The 19,180-nt window shown below is 45.0% G+C and overlaps 1 protein-coding gene across 1 annotated transcript in view; it reads left to right on the forward strand.

Moving 5' to 3' along the window:
• The first annotated feature begins 8,691 nt into the window (after positions 1–8,691).
• RAPGEF4 (Rap guanine nucleotide exchange factor 4) overlaps positions 8,692–19,180 on the forward strand; it is a 464,996-nt gene continuing 454,507 nt past the window's right edge. The window contains exons 1-2 of the mRNA XM_029605798.1: positions 8,692–8,801; positions 8,894–9,042. Of these exons, the coding sequence (XP_029461658.1) occupies positions 8,980–9,042 (63 nt within the window). The 5' untranslated portion in view covers positions 8,692–8,801; positions 8,894–8,979. The remainder of the gene's footprint in view (positions 8,802–8,893; positions 9,043–19,180) is intronic.

Here is a 19,180-nt window from a genome sequence, read left to right on the forward strand (position 1 = left end):
TTTATATAAAATATAAAAATGCAATAAAAATATACCAACTTAAATCAATAACAGTAATAGAAGCATAGATGACCACCTAACCACAGTCTTTGACTGCATCCTATTCCATATATTTATATCATATATCACTTCATCCCTTATCGCCATTAAATCACATAACATCTCACAGAATAATCCATTGAAAAGTAAGTGCAAAACCCAAAATGTCTAAATGTCTCTCTTCAGAAGATAAGTCACTAGGCAGCTTAGGATCATAGAGTCATCCAATAACTTTAAACTATGGATCATTTATCAGAGCAAATAAAGCAAAACATTCTATTTGATGTTTCAGAAGTATTTTGTCTGGGCTATTTTAAAGTAGGCCCACCATATATCCCAGTCTATCTAAAAGGTTCCATTTGAAGCTATGGAATGGGTTTATAGACAGAACTGCACATCATTGGTACATATTATTTTCAGTACATGGTGATTTACTTACAGAAACTGATTGTTGCAGGAACAGTCTTGTCCTCCTCTGACAATTCCCCTCTGCAGTAGATTACACAGAATGTCATGGGCACTTGGTTCACTGAAGACTGTATTAGTTCTAGTCTCCACCTTCCTCTTTCTCACTTTATTCTGGAGTCCGTTGCTGCTCCAGTCCTATAACTTCTCCAAGGCAAAAGAGACACTCAACTCAAAGGATTCCATGGAACCCTTGAACAGCAAACACAGTCTTTTGAGCTTCAAAGACTTGCCAGCTGCTTCTTTGAGTATTTGACTCAAAGGAAAAAATTCCCCATTTTAATCAGCATTTAAACAATCCTTTGGGCTTCTGAGCCACACCTGCTGCTCCAGTGACTTCAATCTGTCTCCATCTCCATGTCCTTGGCCTCATCTGTCCCTTTCACTTCCGTTCCTTCCTCTTTTACTACCTCACCAGCATTCTCCAAGACGGGTTCTCCCTTTTCCTCCATAGGAAAATCCACCCCCCCCCCCCATCCATTTATCTACCTCTTTCTAAGTCACCTATGCTTCCAATGAGATCTGTGTGCCCATCCTCCCAACACTCTGAGACCCATTGGTCAATAGCCACCCATGACTTTCTGGGCAATGTATTTTCCCTTAGAACTCCTTTACACTCTTGGATTTTTTTTCTGTAACTTAGATTTACGCTAGCCACCTGGACTATACAGTCCTCTTCCTGGGAGCCTCTTCCAGACTGGGGTGAGGGGGGCCATCTTACCACAGGACCACTCATTCTAAACAACGGTGATAATGGCTAGAGTTAAGTCAAAAAGCTGATGTTGCCCTTCTAGATGTCAGCATTAAATTGCTCCATACAGTCAGTCACAAGCCATCCCAATTTTAAATTCTGATTATATGATCACCCTATTCAAAGCTCTTGGTCCGTCACTCGGCTAACAGTGTATCAGTTTTCTTTGAATATCCACTGCCATTAAAGGGGATATCATATGCTATTTGGTGTGTGTTTTCAAACCTTCAAAAAGATATTTGGAAAGGCCCCAAAAAGATGTTTGTAGCATGCAGGAAATGGAGTCCGCCTACATTCTCCATTATTGGGTTCTGCTATGCCCCCCTTCTGCCTACAGATTTATGTCTGTTTAGATCCCGAGAAAGTCCAAGCAAACTCCCTTTTTGTCTGCTAGAGGAAAAAAATATTTTTTATTTTCTTTTCCTTCCACAGAAAATCATGGGGGCCAATTTTATCATACTGTTTCCTTTATCTCTATCCAACTTTATTGGGATGGAATCAGAAACAAGTCTCAAGAATAGATTGCAAAAGGTACCATTTGGAGCCATTTCTCATTGTTTTTAAAGGCACAGTACTGCGATGTCTGCAGCATATTGTGGCAGTTGAAAAGCAGTGTTGACAATCTCTACCCTCTGCATGTCCACATATGTCCTCCTGCTCCTCTCTTGTATCTCCCCATTTAAAGCTCTTTCTCACAAGCATACACTATTATTAACATCTACTCTGTACGCATGCACTCATGTTTATGAACTCAGTCCCATCATTCAGTTACACACACCATTAAGCCTAGGAAAAATCACAAATGACACCAAATATCAAACAAAAAAGACGATTTAAAACTTATTCTTGAGAAATGGGCAGGAATGAGAGTGGCAAACTTCCAGAACCTTGGGGTAAGGTGATGATCTACCCTCCACCCAGGGCCGGCGGAAGCACTAGGCGAACTAGGCGATCGCCTAGGGCGCTGAGCATTAGGGGGCGCCGAGCCGCTGATGGCCAATGGCCGCCGGTGGATGTCATCCCAATGGCGGCTGAGCGGTGAACTACTGCTATGCTGTGTGCCGGATACACACAGCAAGAAGATCGGCAGGACCGTGGTACAGTCGCGTCTAAACATGCTGGTGCTCCTCCTCCTTCCTGCCCGCGCGGCTCCGGCAACATTTTCTTCCGGGGCCGCGCGGGCAGGAAGGAGGAGGAGCATCAGCCAATGCAGGAACTTCTCCTCCTTCCTGCCCGCGCGGCCCCGGAAGAAAAATGTTGCCGGAGCCGCGCGGGCAGGAAGGAGGAGGAGCATCAGCCAATGCAGGAACTTCTCCTCCTTCCTGCCCGCGCGGCCCCGGAAGAAAAATGTTGCCGGAGCCGCGCGGGCAGGAAGGAGGAGGAGCATCAGCCAATGCAGGAACTTCTCCTCCTTCCTGCCCGCGCGGCCCCGGAAGAAAAATGTTGCCGGAGCCGCGCGGGCAGGAAGGAGGAGGAGCATCAGCCAATGCAGGAACTTCTCCTCCTTCCTGCCCGCGCGGCCCCGGAAGAAAAATGTTGCCGGAGCCGCGCGGGCAGGAAAGAGGAGGAGCATCAGCCGCGTGCCGGAAGGAGGAGGAGCATCAGCCACGCAGAAGAGGATCAGCGCGGCTCGAGAAGACCGGGGCCGCTGCAGAGCCCATCCTGCAGTGGCCCGTGAAGAGGAGGCCCAGAGGTGAGAGAGAGAGACTGAGGGTTTGTACAGTGTGTATGTGTGCGTGTATGAGATGAGTTGAGAGACTGTGTGTGTGTGTGGGAGTGAAGACCTGAATGTTTGCAGAGACAGCATGGGAGAGCCTTGTGTGTGTGAGAGACAGCATGTGTAGTGAGAGCCTGTGCTTGAGCAAGACAGCATGTGGGAGTGAGAGAGAGCCTGTGTGTGTGTGTGTGAGTCAGCATGTGACAGTGAGAGCCGTGTGTAGGAATGATTGTATGAGAGAGAGCATGTGACAGTGAGAGCCTGTGCTTGAGCAGGACAGCATGTGGGAGTGAGAGAGAGCCTGTGTGTGTGAGTCAGCATGTGACAGTGAGAGCCTGTGTGTAGGAATGATTGTATGAGAGAGAGCATGTGACAGTGAGAACCTGTGCTTGAGCAAGACAGCATGTGGGAGTGAGAGTTAGACAGCATGTGCAAGAGAGAGACTGTGTATAAATGATTGTATGAGGGACAGCATGTGAGAATGAGTGCCTGTGTATGTGAGAGAGAGAAAGCATGTGAGAATGAGAACCTGACGTGTGTTTGAGGGAAGCAGACAGATGGAGAGAAAAAAAAATGTTATAAAAGGAATTGGCAAAAAAATAAGAAAGGGAAGGTGGAAAAAAAAAAGCCTGTGACCAACCGATTAGAAAACTAAGATCAGACAGCAAATGTAAAAAGAAATAAATTACTTTTTACTGATTGGAACATGTAATCTTTGGGAATGTGCAAGAGTAGCACTTTCTCTATGCGGATCTCACAATGTACGAGATCAGCATAGAGGAACTGGAAGCCCATGGGGCCTGCACAGAGGAGGCAGCAGAATGGGCTTCAGTGCCAATAGCAGCAATCAGCACCTCCGCAATAGCCATACAGGCAGTGACAGTGGCAGCAGAAGAATGAGAGAGGCTCTGAGGTTGCTGGCAAAAGAAAGAGAGGGGGTCTCTGCCTTTAGTGTGTGCATGTGTATGAATGGGAGTCTGCCTGGGGTGTATGTGTGTGAATGCATGGGTGCCTGCCTGAGGGTGTGTCTGTGAATGAGAATGTATGGGTGTCTTCCTGGGGTTTGTATGTGTGAGAATAGGTGCCTGCCTGTTTGTGGTGTATGTGTGTGTGAGAATAAATTGGTGCCTGCCTGGGGGTCTGTGTGTGTGAGAATGAATGTGTGCATGCCTGGGGGATGGGGAGGGAGTGGTGTGAAAATGAATGGGAGCCTGCCTGGGGTTCAGTGTGAGAATGACTAGGAGCTTGCCTGTGTGTGTGTGTGTGTGTGTGAGAACGAGTGGGAGCTTGCCTGGAGTGTGTGTTTGTGTGTATGTGAGGGAGCCAGTGAGAGTGAGAGCATGAGTGTGTATGAGAAAATCCAGGGGAGTAAGAGTTTGTGTGGGGTGTGTGTGGAGGGGGAGAGAGTGCCTTAGAGCCTGAGTGTGTCAGTGTCTGTGAGAGCGAGAGGTTATGGTTGGGTATAAGAGCATGAATGTGTATGTATGTGACAGTGTATGTGTGAGAGAGAATGGACATGTGAGTATGTGTGAGAGAGAGAGGATAACCTCCTAATCCTCGACAATATCAGGGTGACTGGAAATCAAGAGCTCCCATGTATGGACAGCAGGGGCTTTTTAAAATCCTTATTATTTTAATTATTGTGTGTTATTTGATATTGTACTGTTTTGAAATATTTTATTGGTGTTTGGGAAATTGTAAAAAATGTATATGATTTTAATTAATAGAAATTCTATTTATCAGTAGTTTTAAAATATTTTATTAGTATGGTTTTACTATTATAACTGATGCTTTGTTTCTTGATTTTATTTGTTTTATGAGGAATGGTGTTCTGTTTTTCCATTGCTAATACACAGAGTCTGGCTTCTTGGGGTTTCCATTCCAGTTTTTTCTAATTTGTGCTCCTTTATTTTGTATTCTGTATTTGGTGAGGGTCTGTCTCTGCTCTGTGTGTGTGACCATGATGAGAGATTCTGCTATCATGTAGTGTCTGTATAGAGATCTATAGCAATGGGTTTGTTTTGTTTCCTCAGTAGGTGGTGTATTGGTATTCTAGGACCCAGTGTAATATTTACCCTTGCTTTTCACAGGTAGGGTTATTGTTGTTTGAGTCCTTGGTGTTATTACTGTTATGTTATGATGGGATTGCAGTATAGATTTTGGGTGTCTTTTGCGGTGCTTTGTGTTAGTTCACAATGTGTCTGGCAGTGGAAGGTGTTTGTGCTGCTGTTACTGTGAGGTGACACCAGAATTTGAAAATATCTTTTAGTATGATGAGCTGTAAGGGAAACATCCAAGCTCCATTGTTTGGGGGAATTTCAGTGGATGCACAGAGATACAGAACTGGAGGTGCAGGATTTGTATTGACATTCTGTCCCTTCCTATATATTCCAGACTTCACTCTCATAACCATATAGAATTAGTTGAATGAGGCTATCAAATAATATAGTTACTAGAAGTGTGAAACTGGCCAGCTTTTTAAAATAATGCAGAGGACCCTTTGGACTTTTTTTAACAACACTTTTTTTTATAACCAATTTTAAAGCAGGATCCATGCTATAGAGGTGGGGTGATGAAGAAATGTCATTTTGGCCCCCCCCACCCAAAACAAATTCTTCTGTCTAGAGATGCCACTGATTTTCTGTGGCACACAAATGCATTGGCCCCTGGGCGCGGAGACCCTTGGTGGGCCACTGGGTGCGAGCCATATGGGGCCGCAAGTGGTGGCAAAGAGGAGTGGAGATTGGGCGGGCCGCAAGCAGTGCCCAATCTGCTCGCGGCCCAGAAAACCCCAGTCAGCGGGCGTGGTTGAGAATGAGGTAGAGAGTCGGGGCCGAGAGCAAGGAGTCGCGGGGCCGAGACCGGGGGGGGGGGGGGGCCTTCTCCTCTTCCTTCTCCTGCTTCTGTGTTGAGATTCTATTCACAGGAGGGCCTCACGAGCGGCCTGACTCATCCGAAGCCACCTCTGCTTCCTTGCAGCCTTGAAACGCTGCCGACTCCTGACACCGCCTGTGTTGTGCTGCTGCTTCCTGGGGCGGGAGAGTTGCCGCAGGTCCTCTGTGCAGGTGGGCGCTGCCATCCTGTTGATGCTGCTGCTTCCCACTTTGGCGTGGTCTGCAGCGAGCCTTGGGATTGTGTAGGATGTGCAGTGGCGCCGGACTCTCTCAGAGCCTTCGTCATGTTCCAAGTCCCGAGTCTTCATCTTGTTCCAAGTCTTCAGTGTCTTGTCCACATCTCCAGAGTCATCTTCTGAGTCCTCAGCCTTCATCTGTCCTCAAGCATAACCACTTCACAGTGGCAGTCTGAAAGGACTTTCGAGTGGCCGGAGGGCTACCCCAGAGACCAGCATTGTATTGCTGGGTCTCAGTTCCTGATGCTTGTTGGATGTCCGAGTGTTCCTATGCCATGCCAAGCATGTTCCTGTTTCCAAGCCAAGAGTATTCCTGTTTCATCCAGCCCATACTCGGATGCATTCGCCTGCCAGCGGAGTGGACCATGGCCAGCCCCGGGGTTGTGTCGGTCATGTCGTGGCACAGGGGCTCACGCTCTCAAGCGTCCGTCCACGCTCTCAACATTCTGGAGGTGGAGCGTGACAGGGAAAAGCTGAAAGAAAGAAAGTAGGACAGTCATCATATAATTTTTTATTGTATTTATGATATGGTTATACACTGCTGTGGACAGTCTTGAGTAAAGGCTGGAAAAGCATTCTAAAAACTTTTAAATAAATATCAGAAAGCAAGAAAGAAAGCAACTACAACTCCACCTCCAATAGGGGACATCTCTTCATCTCCAAAGCAAACCTCAGGGAATGCATATATACAGCTTTTTGGAGAGGCTGCTATATGCTCAGAATAGTCAGGAGAAAGGAGAATCTCAAAAAAACTCAGATACAAATGGATTACAGTCACATTAAGAAACATGAACAAAGAATGGAAAGGTAAAATGCACAGAAGAATTAAAACATACAAAATAAACAAAACAAGTCAATGACAAACAACATGGCAGATTCTACTCAGCAAACACCAAAATAGCACCTGCCTTCCTGTTGCATGCAATGGAGGATCGTGCCTAAAGCACAAAAAAGAAACAATGCCAACCACACATACACAGGCACAGCAAAAAGGGAAAAATGGAGGGAGCCATACTATGTTAAAATTTAATCCAATGATATATACAAATAAGACAGAAGAACATGGCAGGTGCCACACTAACATGCCAGATGAATAGACACTTGCAGTTTGCAGACCCGCATATCAAAGCCCATAATGGATAACAGCATAGTTGAGTTGAAAAAAAGTTTGGACAAGTTTCTGGAGGACAGGTCCAATAATAATTATTAGCCAGATAGGATAGGGGTAACAATATGGAACTGATCTCCCCATTTTGGATCTACTGAGTTCACGGAAGACCATATTAATTTTTTTCTCCATTTCTCACTTTCTCTCTTCACTCTGGGGTTCGTTGCTGCTCCAGTCCTATCACTTCTCCAAGAGAACCAAATTGGTCACTGTCTGGAATGAGTTCCCAGCTTCAGTTTATAGAATAAATAATTAGGATTGCAAGAAAGTTGCCAGCATTCTCTTATAAGAAGTGTGGCCCTCGTGGTCAATTATTATATATAATCTGAATTCTTCCTCTAATTCAGAGAAGGTATCTTCCAGTTGCATACACCTCTGTGATTTGTGCACTGATTGGAATAGGTCTGACAGTTTATGAGTGCCACAGGAGGGAAGGAAGGAGTTCCAGGAGGAAGAGAGAAAGAGGTTCCTCCCACGGGATGATGGGTTTGATTTTTAGCTGTAGTGAAGTGCTTACTCAGCTTGCTGAATCAAGAAAGGTGGAAGATCCAGTGGTGGTATATGACTGGACACACAGTCTTGAGGCAGAAGTGCTGCGTAGATGGCCAGGTAATCTGTCAGAAATGTTGGAAGGAGAGCAGTATTAGCATATAAGATAGTTGCTGATTTTGTATTCAGTATAAAATATGGACGAGTTTACATAAAACTGCATTTACTGCAAATGATTGTCCTCAAGTTAATTATAGAGTAAAGAAGATCTTGGGACCATATTACTTGGTGTCTTAATTTGTATGTAGAACAGTAAGATTTAAATGTGCCCACCTGCAGGGCTTGGAAGCTATGGCTTTCCCCACATAGAATGAAGTTTGAGACTTTTGAGAGCATTGGGAGAACAGAAGATATAGTTCTGTATTCTGATTTTAAAAATTGCCTGTTCTTTTGCATTCAATATGAATGCAAAGCTCTAAGGAAGAAGATTTGATAAGACAAAGACAAACAGGAGGTGTCTTAATCTGTCATGGAGGTACATTGAAATATAAGACAGTATTGGAAAAGGGAGAGGAGAATGAGAATGGTAAGACCTACCGCTAATAAAAAGGAGTGACTGTCTCCCAAAGAAGGGTAGCTGCCAAGTGTGCATTAGACATTTATGAAAGAAACCTGGACTGGACCACCCTTCTTCTTTCTCCAGAGCTAGGAGTTTCCCTAGAGCCCTTCATAATTTCCCTCCCTATTCATAACACAATTTAGTATATATATGGAGTTTCTTTAATGTTTCTAGCCAAAGAAACACAGTGGGAAGGATAAATTAGTTTAGTAGGTGTGCAGGTAATCCAATCAAGCATAGTGATTTTGAGAATTATAGTGATAAAGAATGTACCTTCTGAGCTACTGTAGCAGACTCCCAGCACCTCAGCCCATCCCCCCTCCTCCTCCCCCTCTTCAGGAGAGGGTCTGCAGTGCTGTCGGCTGTTTGCATGGATTTTCTGTTTACTATTCCGTTTCTAGGACTGACACGCAAATGTTAATTGTAATGTGGCTTATCATAAAACTGAATTTGCAGTGCATTTTGGGCTGTGAAGAAATTTCTGAGTAAATAATTTATTTTATTTTTTTTTGTAGGGCTGGAACTGGTGATAGTTTTTTTGAAGCTGTATAGGTAGATTTTTGTAAGATTGAAGTGGCAATACTTAGTCATCGCTCCAAACATGGTTGCTGCTCACACTTCCCATTCTTCCTCATCTGCTGAATGGATTGCCTGCTTAGATAAAGGTACCAGTCTTCTAATGTAACTGACTCAACGGTTTATGTGGGAATTGTGTTGCTAGCGGTTTTTAAAAAGTGTATGTTCATAAGGCAGCATGCTGAGAGGGAAAACATGGGGATGCAGGGAAGCAGATGAGAGTGGGTCGTTTCTGCAGGCATGGGGATATATTGAAGTTGTAGTTTATTGTGAGTAATCTTGATTCAGTTACGATGTGTGGTATATTCGTTGCAAAGTCGACTGAAATGCACCCTTGGACGTTGTCTTTTTGCGTGTGCCGGCGTGCAAGTCAGAAAAATCGGCAAATGTGTTCAAGCTGAATATAAGGCTATTTTTCTCTGACATCAACCAAGATATCTCATTAGCATTTTCAGAATGCTTAGATTCAAAGTAGAGCACTGTAAGAGGGGGCAATGTCCACACTGTTAAACGTGCAGCTAGCTATTTGGAGCACTTGCAGTTCTAGCAACGAATCCTATAATGTCTATGATGGTTTATTAATTATGGTTTCATTTGCATTAATAAGATGATACTACTGAGGGTTTTTGTTTTTTTTTGCATGAAGCAAAGTAAAGAGGTATCTTGCTGACAAGAAATGTCAGACTAAGAAACAGGCTGGTAAAATGGTGTTAGTATGTTTTATTTCTTTCATTGCTTCAGTTCTCTAGCTGCAGCCTTATAAAGTGTTCTCTTTTCATATAAGATGATTTTACTTCCAAAATAATTACGTATTCTTAATGGAGATCCAATAGAATTTTAAACTTATCTAGTTTAATTCGGGTTTACGAGTAAACAGAATAATTTGACTATATATATATATATATATATATCTATATGTCATGACTTCAAAAGTGTTTTGTGTCCACAAATACAGGGTACATAAAAGATACAGCTGTTTTGTGCATCACATTAATGTCCATGTGGTCTTAAAGTACCAGGATGAATATTCTAAATATATTGAAAAACACAGATGAGCTGCAGTTGTAAACTAATTTAATTATGTCTATTCCCAAACATAAGGTTTCCTTTAAAAAAAAAAAAAAAAAAAAAAAAAAAGGTGTGAGTATGAACTAGTAAACATGTCATCACTATGAAACATAAACAGTATTTCACAGAAAGCAGGTTTTAGTTTTAGTGCACTGCATGCCAAATGAAAACTAAATACTGCTATTAGAAAATGTAGGTATGATGTTTGAGATTTATTTGAGTGATACTAGTATCATTGTTTAGTGAAATAGCACTTCTGTTGCCCTAAAAGTGATTATAATTTAAATTACATTCTTGTCAGTTGTGAATTCAAGCTACTGCACTCAGCAGTGGAGTAATTACAAATGTGCACTTATTATTCAAATGCTTGCTTTGATGCCAGCCATTCATAGACAGAGGATTTTGTTTTGTAATATATTCTTTAATAGCTCAGAAAGATTGTTTTAGTTGGAGGGGGGAGTTATTTTTTGCTTCTAAATTTTATGCTTCTGAGAAAAAAGATCCAAAGTAAATGTAAAACCCTGGAATTAATTCAGTCATTTAAATGAATTATTTTGGATTAATTCACAGATCGACATGTCCAAATCCATTTGATGACTGGATGAATATGCAGGCCCTACCTCTGAATGGACTGATTTAAATCTTTTCCTGTCTGCTTAGTTGCAGGCCGATTCAGTAAAGTCCGCGGGAGAGCAGACGAACGCCCGCTCTCCCGGCGCGCGCACAGGCCACTTGCCTTTTTTTTTTTTTTTACCCTTCGGGACCTCCGACTTAATATCGCCATACCTACCTTTGGGTAGGCGCTAATTTCTTAAAGTAAAATGTGCGGCTTGCCTGCACATTTTACTTTCTGAATCGCGCGGCACCTAATAGCGCCCTCAACATGCATGTTGAGGGCGCTATTAGGTGCCACGGGTTGGATGCGCGTTTTCCGCCCCTTACTGAATAAGGGGTAAGGGAAAACATGCGTCCAAGGGCAGGTTAACAGTGTGCTCCGTTGGAGCGCACTGTACTGTATCGGCCTGCTAGTTTGGCCCATGCAAAAGTGTGTAAATTGCCTCTGCATGGAGACATGGGATACGCAGGGCTGGCTTTAGGGCAAATAATGCTCTGAGGGAAAATCATTGCTGTACCCTCTAGCCCCTTTTGTCTTTGGCATGGGTGGTGGGGGGAGGGGACAGTTGCACACAAGCTTTTTCTACCTTCAAATTGGCATAGGCTGGGTAGATTTTCTTTCCCAATACAATCCCCAACTCCCGTGCTTAACTATCTCCTACATGCCCTCCTCCCCTCGGCAATCACACATTACTCAGTCTGAGACTGACACTGACTGCTGGTCTTGTGTTACCAGTAGTATCTCTAGACAGAAGAATTTGGGGGGGGGGAGGGCAGTTAGTTATAGAAAGGGGGAAGCTGAAGTGGAATTTCTGCATGTCATGCACCATCGCCTTTAAAATGTCTATAAAAGAAAACTACAAGAAAATTTCCCAAGGGTCTTCTATGCATAAAGAAACCCCCAACGAGTTTCAGCTATTAGGCAAAACTACCATTAAAATGATTTGGGAGCATTATTCAACCAATTCTTCTAAATGGGAGTGAAGTCTGGCGTCTACACAGGATGGGACAGATTCTCAGTGTAAACCCTGTACCTACAGTTCTGCAACACATACTCCATATTCCTCAACAATAGAACTAAGAAGTTTTCTCTATCAACCTACCTTCTTGTTCTCCTATCCTTCCTACTGCCTTTCTGTTCTTCCCCCCGCCCAGTTACATTCCCCTGTTGCAATGTATTTTCCAATCTTTCAGTTACTATGTGAACCGGTATGATGTCCCCACAAATACCGGTATATAAAAGTTTCTAAAATAAATAAATAAACCTACCAGAAAAAACAAGTCTAGAATCACACGACAGCTTCAAAGAGCACATTTATTGACTCCATGACCTGAATATGTAGATCTTGCACTTGTTTGTGAGTCGGTGACTGGGTACGTGATGGGGTGGGGGAGAGCAAGAAGTTGAGTGTGTGTGGAGGGGTGCATTGGGGGAGGGGGAGAAGTTTACAGGATATCCCACACTTTTTCTTGCACCCATCTTCATTCCACCTGAACCCACGATCTCTCCTCCCAACCCCACATGCTTTCCTTTCTTGCTACTCTCTCAAACGCCACCCCCACAGGCTCTTTCAGCCACTTCCCTTTCCCCTTCCCCCTCCCACACTCCCCTAGCCCCTACTTGCCTGTCCCCTACCTGCTTGCTCTCCCTCCTACCGCTGCTGCTGACGGCATAGAAGACCATGCAGTCGGCAGCTGAAGAGAGGCTTTAGGGCAGACAGTGGCGGAAGCTGAAGGGCTACACAGCATGGAATGTATGGCTCCTCTGGGTCTTCACCAGCGGCGTTGGGGATTCCTGCCGGCACTTTCCTTTCCAGGGCTCCTCTTCTTCGACCAAGGAGGCCTGCAGTTCCTGCCAGGCTACCATTTCATTTCCTCTGGCACTGAGCTCCTCATTGGCATTGTGAGGCCTGCGTTCCCTGCTGGCTCTTCACTTTCTCCGGTGCCCCAGCCCAGCCTATTGGGCAGTGCCCAGGGTCTCCCATTGTCTCACAGCAACCAAGCAACCGCCCAGCTGAAAGACTGGCACTGAGGACATGTGCCAGGGCAAAAAGGCTCCTAAATCCTTCCTCCCATTATTTTGCCCATGTTAAAACCATGTATTTTTACAGCACATATCCCAATGCTGCTTGTCCTCTTTAACAAAATATTTCTAAGCTGGCCTTTGCATTTTGAAAGTACGAGCTTTATTTTATAAAATGTCATGTACAGCAGCAAGGTAAATATTCATACCACTAACAGACAATCTATGCATGGTGGCATGGTCCATGATTTATTTTATGTGTCTGCCTTTCCTATTCTAAGAGGTAGCCTGCAGGGCCTCGGTTGACTGCATGAACAGATCACAGAGTAAAACATGTTCCTATCTGTGTCCTGGTGTGGCAGAAATACTGTGATCTTAGTTAGGCCACTGATGGACTCTTTAAATATTCATCTTGTTTTGTTCCATTATACAGTTTACCATTTCACTTAGACTCTGTGGTTTTCCTTTGCCTTTCAAGTCATTGAACGATAATGAGACTGGTTTTTTTTTTTCTTTTTTCCTGCTCATGGTCTTGCCAAGGAAAGTCCTATTTTTTTCCAAAATTTGTCAATCACAGCCATTGTCAATGTGCCAAATTGCAGAAAAATTATTGAATTTTGAGGTAAATGGGGTAAAAATAGTTAATAATTTAACCTGAACACATTTTAAGACTTTGCATTTGCTTTGCTGAAACACTGCACTCAAATTCCCCATGGTGTTTAAGGTTACACACTAAGGTAGTTTTTGATATTTTTAAGTTTGTAATATTTGGAGTTTAAGAAATGTGGGTTTAAAAATGATTACCTGTGCTTCCATTAAAATAAAAAATCATGAAGGAAAAAGTGTTCTGCTAGGCATGTTTGGCACAGAATTGCCAGGAATGGTTTTGCATTGAAATACACTTTCACTGTGGTTTTCAATTTCTATTGCACCGCATTGCCATACAGATCAACATAGATGATATCCGCATCAGTGTGGATGTTGATTGCACTGTAATATTGCTATGGAAACCGGCAGTAATATTTATGACTGGGGAGGGTTTATAACAGTATAGTATTGTTATGAATATCGGTATCAACAAGAATATTGATGCATGAGGCAAGGAAGGCCAGGGCATTAGCTAGCCCATAATGCTTTGTCTGGAGCAGTGGAAGAGCTGAGAACCTTCTTCAACCAAGTGAACAAGGGCTGCATGATTGCCTTACCTTCCATGTTGAGGAGCATGGCTTCACTGATAGGAAAGTTCATAGCAATAAAGCGCCACTAGAAAGACATTAATTCTTAGTGTCAGAATTCATAAGGGAACTGTATGATCATAAACATCAATACGGGCCATGTGAATGTTCCTCTCAATAGACTGTTATGGAGCAGATTCTTGTCCTTAGTGTGCATATTCATATTGCTACATTATCAGTATGGAGACAAATATGGATATGGAAAAAAGTGTTAAAAGAACATTAACATTCAGTATTTTGAACGTCAGTGCACAAAAGTCAGGAAATTCTGTCAATAACCATAATTGAATGGTTATTGACTTCACTGTCAAATGGCATCAGATATGTTTTTCTGTGACACTCAACAATTTTGTTAAATAAAAGTACCAGCTTGGCAACTCTGAGACTTTTATGCTGAACTTCTAACTTCAATTTATCATGCAGGAATTGTCAGGGGTACCCCTGTAGCATGCGATGTTGTTACTCAATTTGCTTACCGCTTCTTTAAATCAACGGGAAACCCTTTCCGCCCGCGGCATGTATATGGTATGTATGATCGGATCAGCTATTCCCTCCCATACAGTAATGATCGCCCCGATTATCGCCTTTTTAACCTGCAGTTTTGCCGCGTGATTAACCTGCTAATTTACCGCCTACCCCTACCCCTGCATTAGTGTGGAGCATCAGGCAAGCCCCGGCAGAGAGAGACAGCAATAGGCAGGCTCCGGTCAAAATCGACTCAACATGTTATTAAAGCAAATGTGAATAAAGTGCAACAAAAGTAAACTTAATGCACGTGAATGACAAACAGTCCTCTTTCCCCTCCTCCCGAGGTGTGCACCGTGGCTCCCCTGCCTCCCGGGGGCAGCCGGCGGTGAAAGCGGCTTCCAGCAGCCCCCGCCGGCGAAGGTGGATGAACGCACGCCTATACGTGCAATTTGGGTGCTCAAGGCTGCGAAATTGATTGACCGAACGCCGTGACGTCACGCACGGCATGCGCTCATGCGCCTTCACTGCCTTGAGCGCCCAAATTGCACGTATAGGCGTGCGTTCATCCACCTTCGCCGGCGGGGGCTGCTGGAAGCCGCTTTCGCCGCCGGCTGCCCCCGGGAGGCAGGGGAGCCACAGTGCACGCCTTGGGAGGAGGGGAAAGAGGACTGTTTGTCATTCACGTGCAGTAAGTTTACTTTTGTTGCACTTTATTCACATTTGCTTTAATAACATGTTGAGTCGATTTTCGCCGTGCGCCTTGCTTCGGGAGGAGGGGAGAGAGGACTGGCAATCCCCGATGCCCGAGCGTAGGAGAACCATCCACTTCCTGGTACCTGTCATTTCAAATGACATTTGAAATGACAGGTACCAGCGCACCCAGGATACTGTATAGGCGCTGTATAGCGCTCTATACAGTAACATGGATTGCTCAGACCTACGGCTTCATGGACACGCTTTGGACGCGGCTTGCATTTGCGTTTAATTTAAATACCGTATCGAGCGGTATGTGATCCGAACTGTGCGTGCGGCAAACGAGGGTGTGCCCGGCACTGCCGCACTCTTTCTAACTTGTCCTTACTGTATCGGCCTGATAGTAAATAACAACAGAAAAAGACCCAAGTGGTCCATCTAGTCTGCCCAGCAAATTTCTTTTTTTAGGGTAGTAACTGCAGGTTACCCTTCTGTGCCCTTTGTTAAGAGTAGTAACTGCTGCTCCATGCAGGTTACCAATTCTCTTACGCAGCCATTACACTTGGGTGACAATATCTGATGGAACCCGGAATGGAAAAATTATATCAAAGTTTCTAGAACTTTGACTGTGCTTCACTGGGGTAGCTTATGCATGCCATTATACAACGTGTCCACACAGAGACCCTTCAGTCTCTCTTTTTCTATGGAGCCAGTCAGTTGCAGTGTGTTGCCTCTTCTCCTTTTCTGGGGTCTTTTTTCAATTTTTCTATTCCCAGCCACAGGATCGTCCATCGCAGAGTCTCACGGTCTTGTTCCTTTTGCAGTTTTCCCTAGGTACAGTTTTTCTAAGTTTCCGTTTACTGTTGTTCCCCTCTGCAGTGGAGGGGCCCTTTGGTGCCTGACAGCCATCGATCCACTACCGCTGTTGAGTTCAGTTATGTGTCTCTTTTATTTTGGTCCATGTCTAGTGGGTTCCAGCAATGCCCCAATGTAAAACACCATGCCTGTCATGGATCCCCATGATAGATGTATCCTTTGCTTGGGGGCATTGCATGATGTCCATGGGTGCCATAAGTGTGCAGCCATGACCCAAAGAGATGACTGTCCCATTTGGAACTTATGGATAGACTCTTCAGGCACTGGAAGACCAATCCATTGATATTTGAGGCATTGACAGTGAAGGACCTTGGAGCTGTAATGGTGGAAGGAACATCATCAATAACAGGGGGACCATCAGTTCCCTTGATGCTGTCAGCTAATGGGGAACTTGGAGACGGGACATCATCTGACTCTTCTTGCTTGAAGCATTGAGGGAAGCTGAAGAAGCATCAACATCGGTTTCCATCAATGTGTGATTCTGGGAATGGGAATGGTTTGACACATGCCAAGAACCCCATCTAAGCAGTCCCTTGGTGAGAAGAGCTCATCCTTTAAACATGCCAGAGACTCACGACAATCTTCACTGGTCCTGGTGTCTGCCATAGATCCACCTCAGTTCCAAAGAGGATGTGTTCACTCCTCTTGCCGTCCAGTTTTGTTGGCATCGGTGATTTTTGAGGAGGAGTTGGATAAAAAGATCAGTAGGCCTTGGAGAAGATGCTGCAGTGCTTTGATGTTGGAGTATCAGGGCACCGAGGCAGGCACCATCAATTCTAAAGTCACTCCTGCATTCCCTTCAGGTGCTTGCCATCAGTGCTTTGGCACCAGTGCCGGTTCTATCATCGATGCCCGGAGGAGTATCTGGATCAATTGCTGCCAGCCAGCTACTGATCTCCAGCTCCTAGGGGGAGAAGCTTCGCCGAGACATTGAGGTTCTTGTTACGGGTGCCGCCCGCAGCAGCCTCTCGGCACGGCCCTTTCACTTTTTCAGATGGACTTCAACTCCTGGCTCCTCTTCACTGGTAGCGGTGGGCCACCAGCTTCGACCTCGGGTTCCCTCCAGTCCTCCGGCTCTGCCACGCTACCCAATGTTGCCAGCCAAGATGTCCCTGTTCGTCTGGCCTCTCCGCGTGGCCCACGGAGAGATGCCACCATCAGCGCCATGCCCCTTCCTAGGCGCATGCATGCGTATCATTGATTCTTTTAAAGGGCCCCCGGTGGGAACCTGGCTGCAGACCCGGATGCTGACCTCAGACTCTTCAGCGTATAAAAGCTCAGGCCTCGCTCCACAGTGTTGCCTTTGCAACAGTTCTCCTCATACTCCGAGTACTCGTTGCTGATCATCATTGTCTCATCATTGTATTCCTGTTTTCCTGTGGTTACAGGTTCCTGTTCTCCTTGTTCCTGTTTCGTCTATGTGTTGGATTGACTCTCTGGATTTGACCTTTGCTACGCCTGACTACTCTTCAGCTTCTCTCCAGCCTCGGACCTCTGCTATGCTTGACTACTCTTCAGCTTCTCTCCAGCCCCGGACCTCCGCTACGCTTGACTACCCTTCAGCTTCTCTCCAGCCCTGGACCTCCGCAACGCCTGACCATGCCTGCCTTCTCCGCTCCCTGACCCTTGCTTTGAATTACTATGCTACAGACTTTCCTGTGTCCAGAGTTCTACATTGCTTGCCACAACTTTCACTCGTCACCGGCTCTGATCCTAGCCTGTCAGTGACGCCTTCTCTCGCCTATCCTCTGGACGTGGACTTACAAGGCTTAGGCCTTTCTTTGCTTGAGTGCCTCCAGTTACCCATTGTTCCTTTGGCGCCTGAGTTCCAGTACCGAATCCAGTCCAGGATAGGACTACGCCATCTACCGGCTGCTGTCTCTGGGCTGAACTGCTTTTCATCTCTAGTTAACTTTGAGGCTCACCTAAGTCCTGCCAGCCCCAGCACCCAAAGGCTCAACCCAAGGGGAACGAGGGCTGGTATAGGTGAAGCTCCAGCGGCCTCTAGCTTCAGCCCACTCCACCTGCTGACGGTGGGGACCGTAGGTCCTCGCCTACTGGTTACGTCAACCCCACCTCAGCCCAAGGGTCCACCTCCGACGCAACAATTCTTCAGGGTTCAAGCCCAAACAGCCAGCTGCACCGGTCCAAGACCCGTTGGCTGAGGACAGAACAATAAGAGAACCCTCAAGGGCAGACCAGAGTGAGTAGGACTCTCAGTATTTGTGGGGGTATGGCTATGACTCTGCAGATGCCTCTGAAGAAGAGCTATCTACAGGTTTCCCCTCTGACCCCCCTCCACCTGAGAGAAGGAAATCCTGTCCTATTACTGATTGTGTAGTGTTTTAACGTCTTATGGTATTTTATATATTGTATTTTATACATTGCCTTTATGTTGTATTGTGTTCATATTCTATTTTATTTACCTTTAACATTGTGTATGTAATCATATGTACATCACTTAGAGCCTTTATGCATCAGTGATTAACAAATATTTCATAAAGATAAATCTCCACTGGAGGACCTCTCTTTTGCAGGTTTTGTAAGAAAAATAGCAGAAGCCATTCCATTTACTTTACAGAAGGAGGAGAAGTCCAGAATTAAAATACTGGATGTCCTCCAGTTCATGGAACCCCCTAAGGAGAGCACGGCAGTCCCAGTCACAAGATCCTTCCGGTCAATAGAAAGGCAGTCGCAGTGTATCTCATCTAGATGGCTCTTGGATTCAAAAGTGGCAGCTGCCACCACCACTCTATGGTAGTTAAATCTGCTCTCAAAAAGTCCAAGCACTCTAGGACCCATTCCTCGGTACACCTAGGAAGGATTTCTAAAGCTATAGATACTATTGGGAGAGAGGTTTTCCGAGGTTCTATGCCCATTTCCTGCATAGCATCCTGCCAGCTCTTTATGGGCTAGTACATGTGAGACATTCTGAAGCAGGTGCACAGAGTGGCCATATAGCTTTCTAAAAAGCAGCAAAATGCCATCCAGTCACTGGTGGACAAAGGGTTGGAGTGTAGAAAACAGTGGTCCATTTGACCTTTGATATTTTTGAAATGGCATAGAGAATCTCTGCTGTAAGTATAGGGTCACGAGGAATCACCTGGCTGTGAGCTCCAGATCTCCATTCGGAAGTACAGATAAGACTCGCTGACGTGCCATGTACAGGAGAGAATTTCTTCAGAAATAGGGTCAAGAATGCAGACCTCTCATGCCCATCCGAGGTAGTAGAGGGCACCTAACTCTGA

This window comes from Rhinatrema bivittatum, chromosome 6 (assembly GCF_901001135.1).
Source record: "Rhinatrema bivittatum chromosome 6, aRhiBiv1.1, whole genome shotgun sequence".
NCBI classification, from domain to species: domain Eukaryota; kingdom Metazoa; phylum Chordata; class Amphibia; order Gymnophiona; family Rhinatrematidae; genus Rhinatrema; species Rhinatrema bivittatum.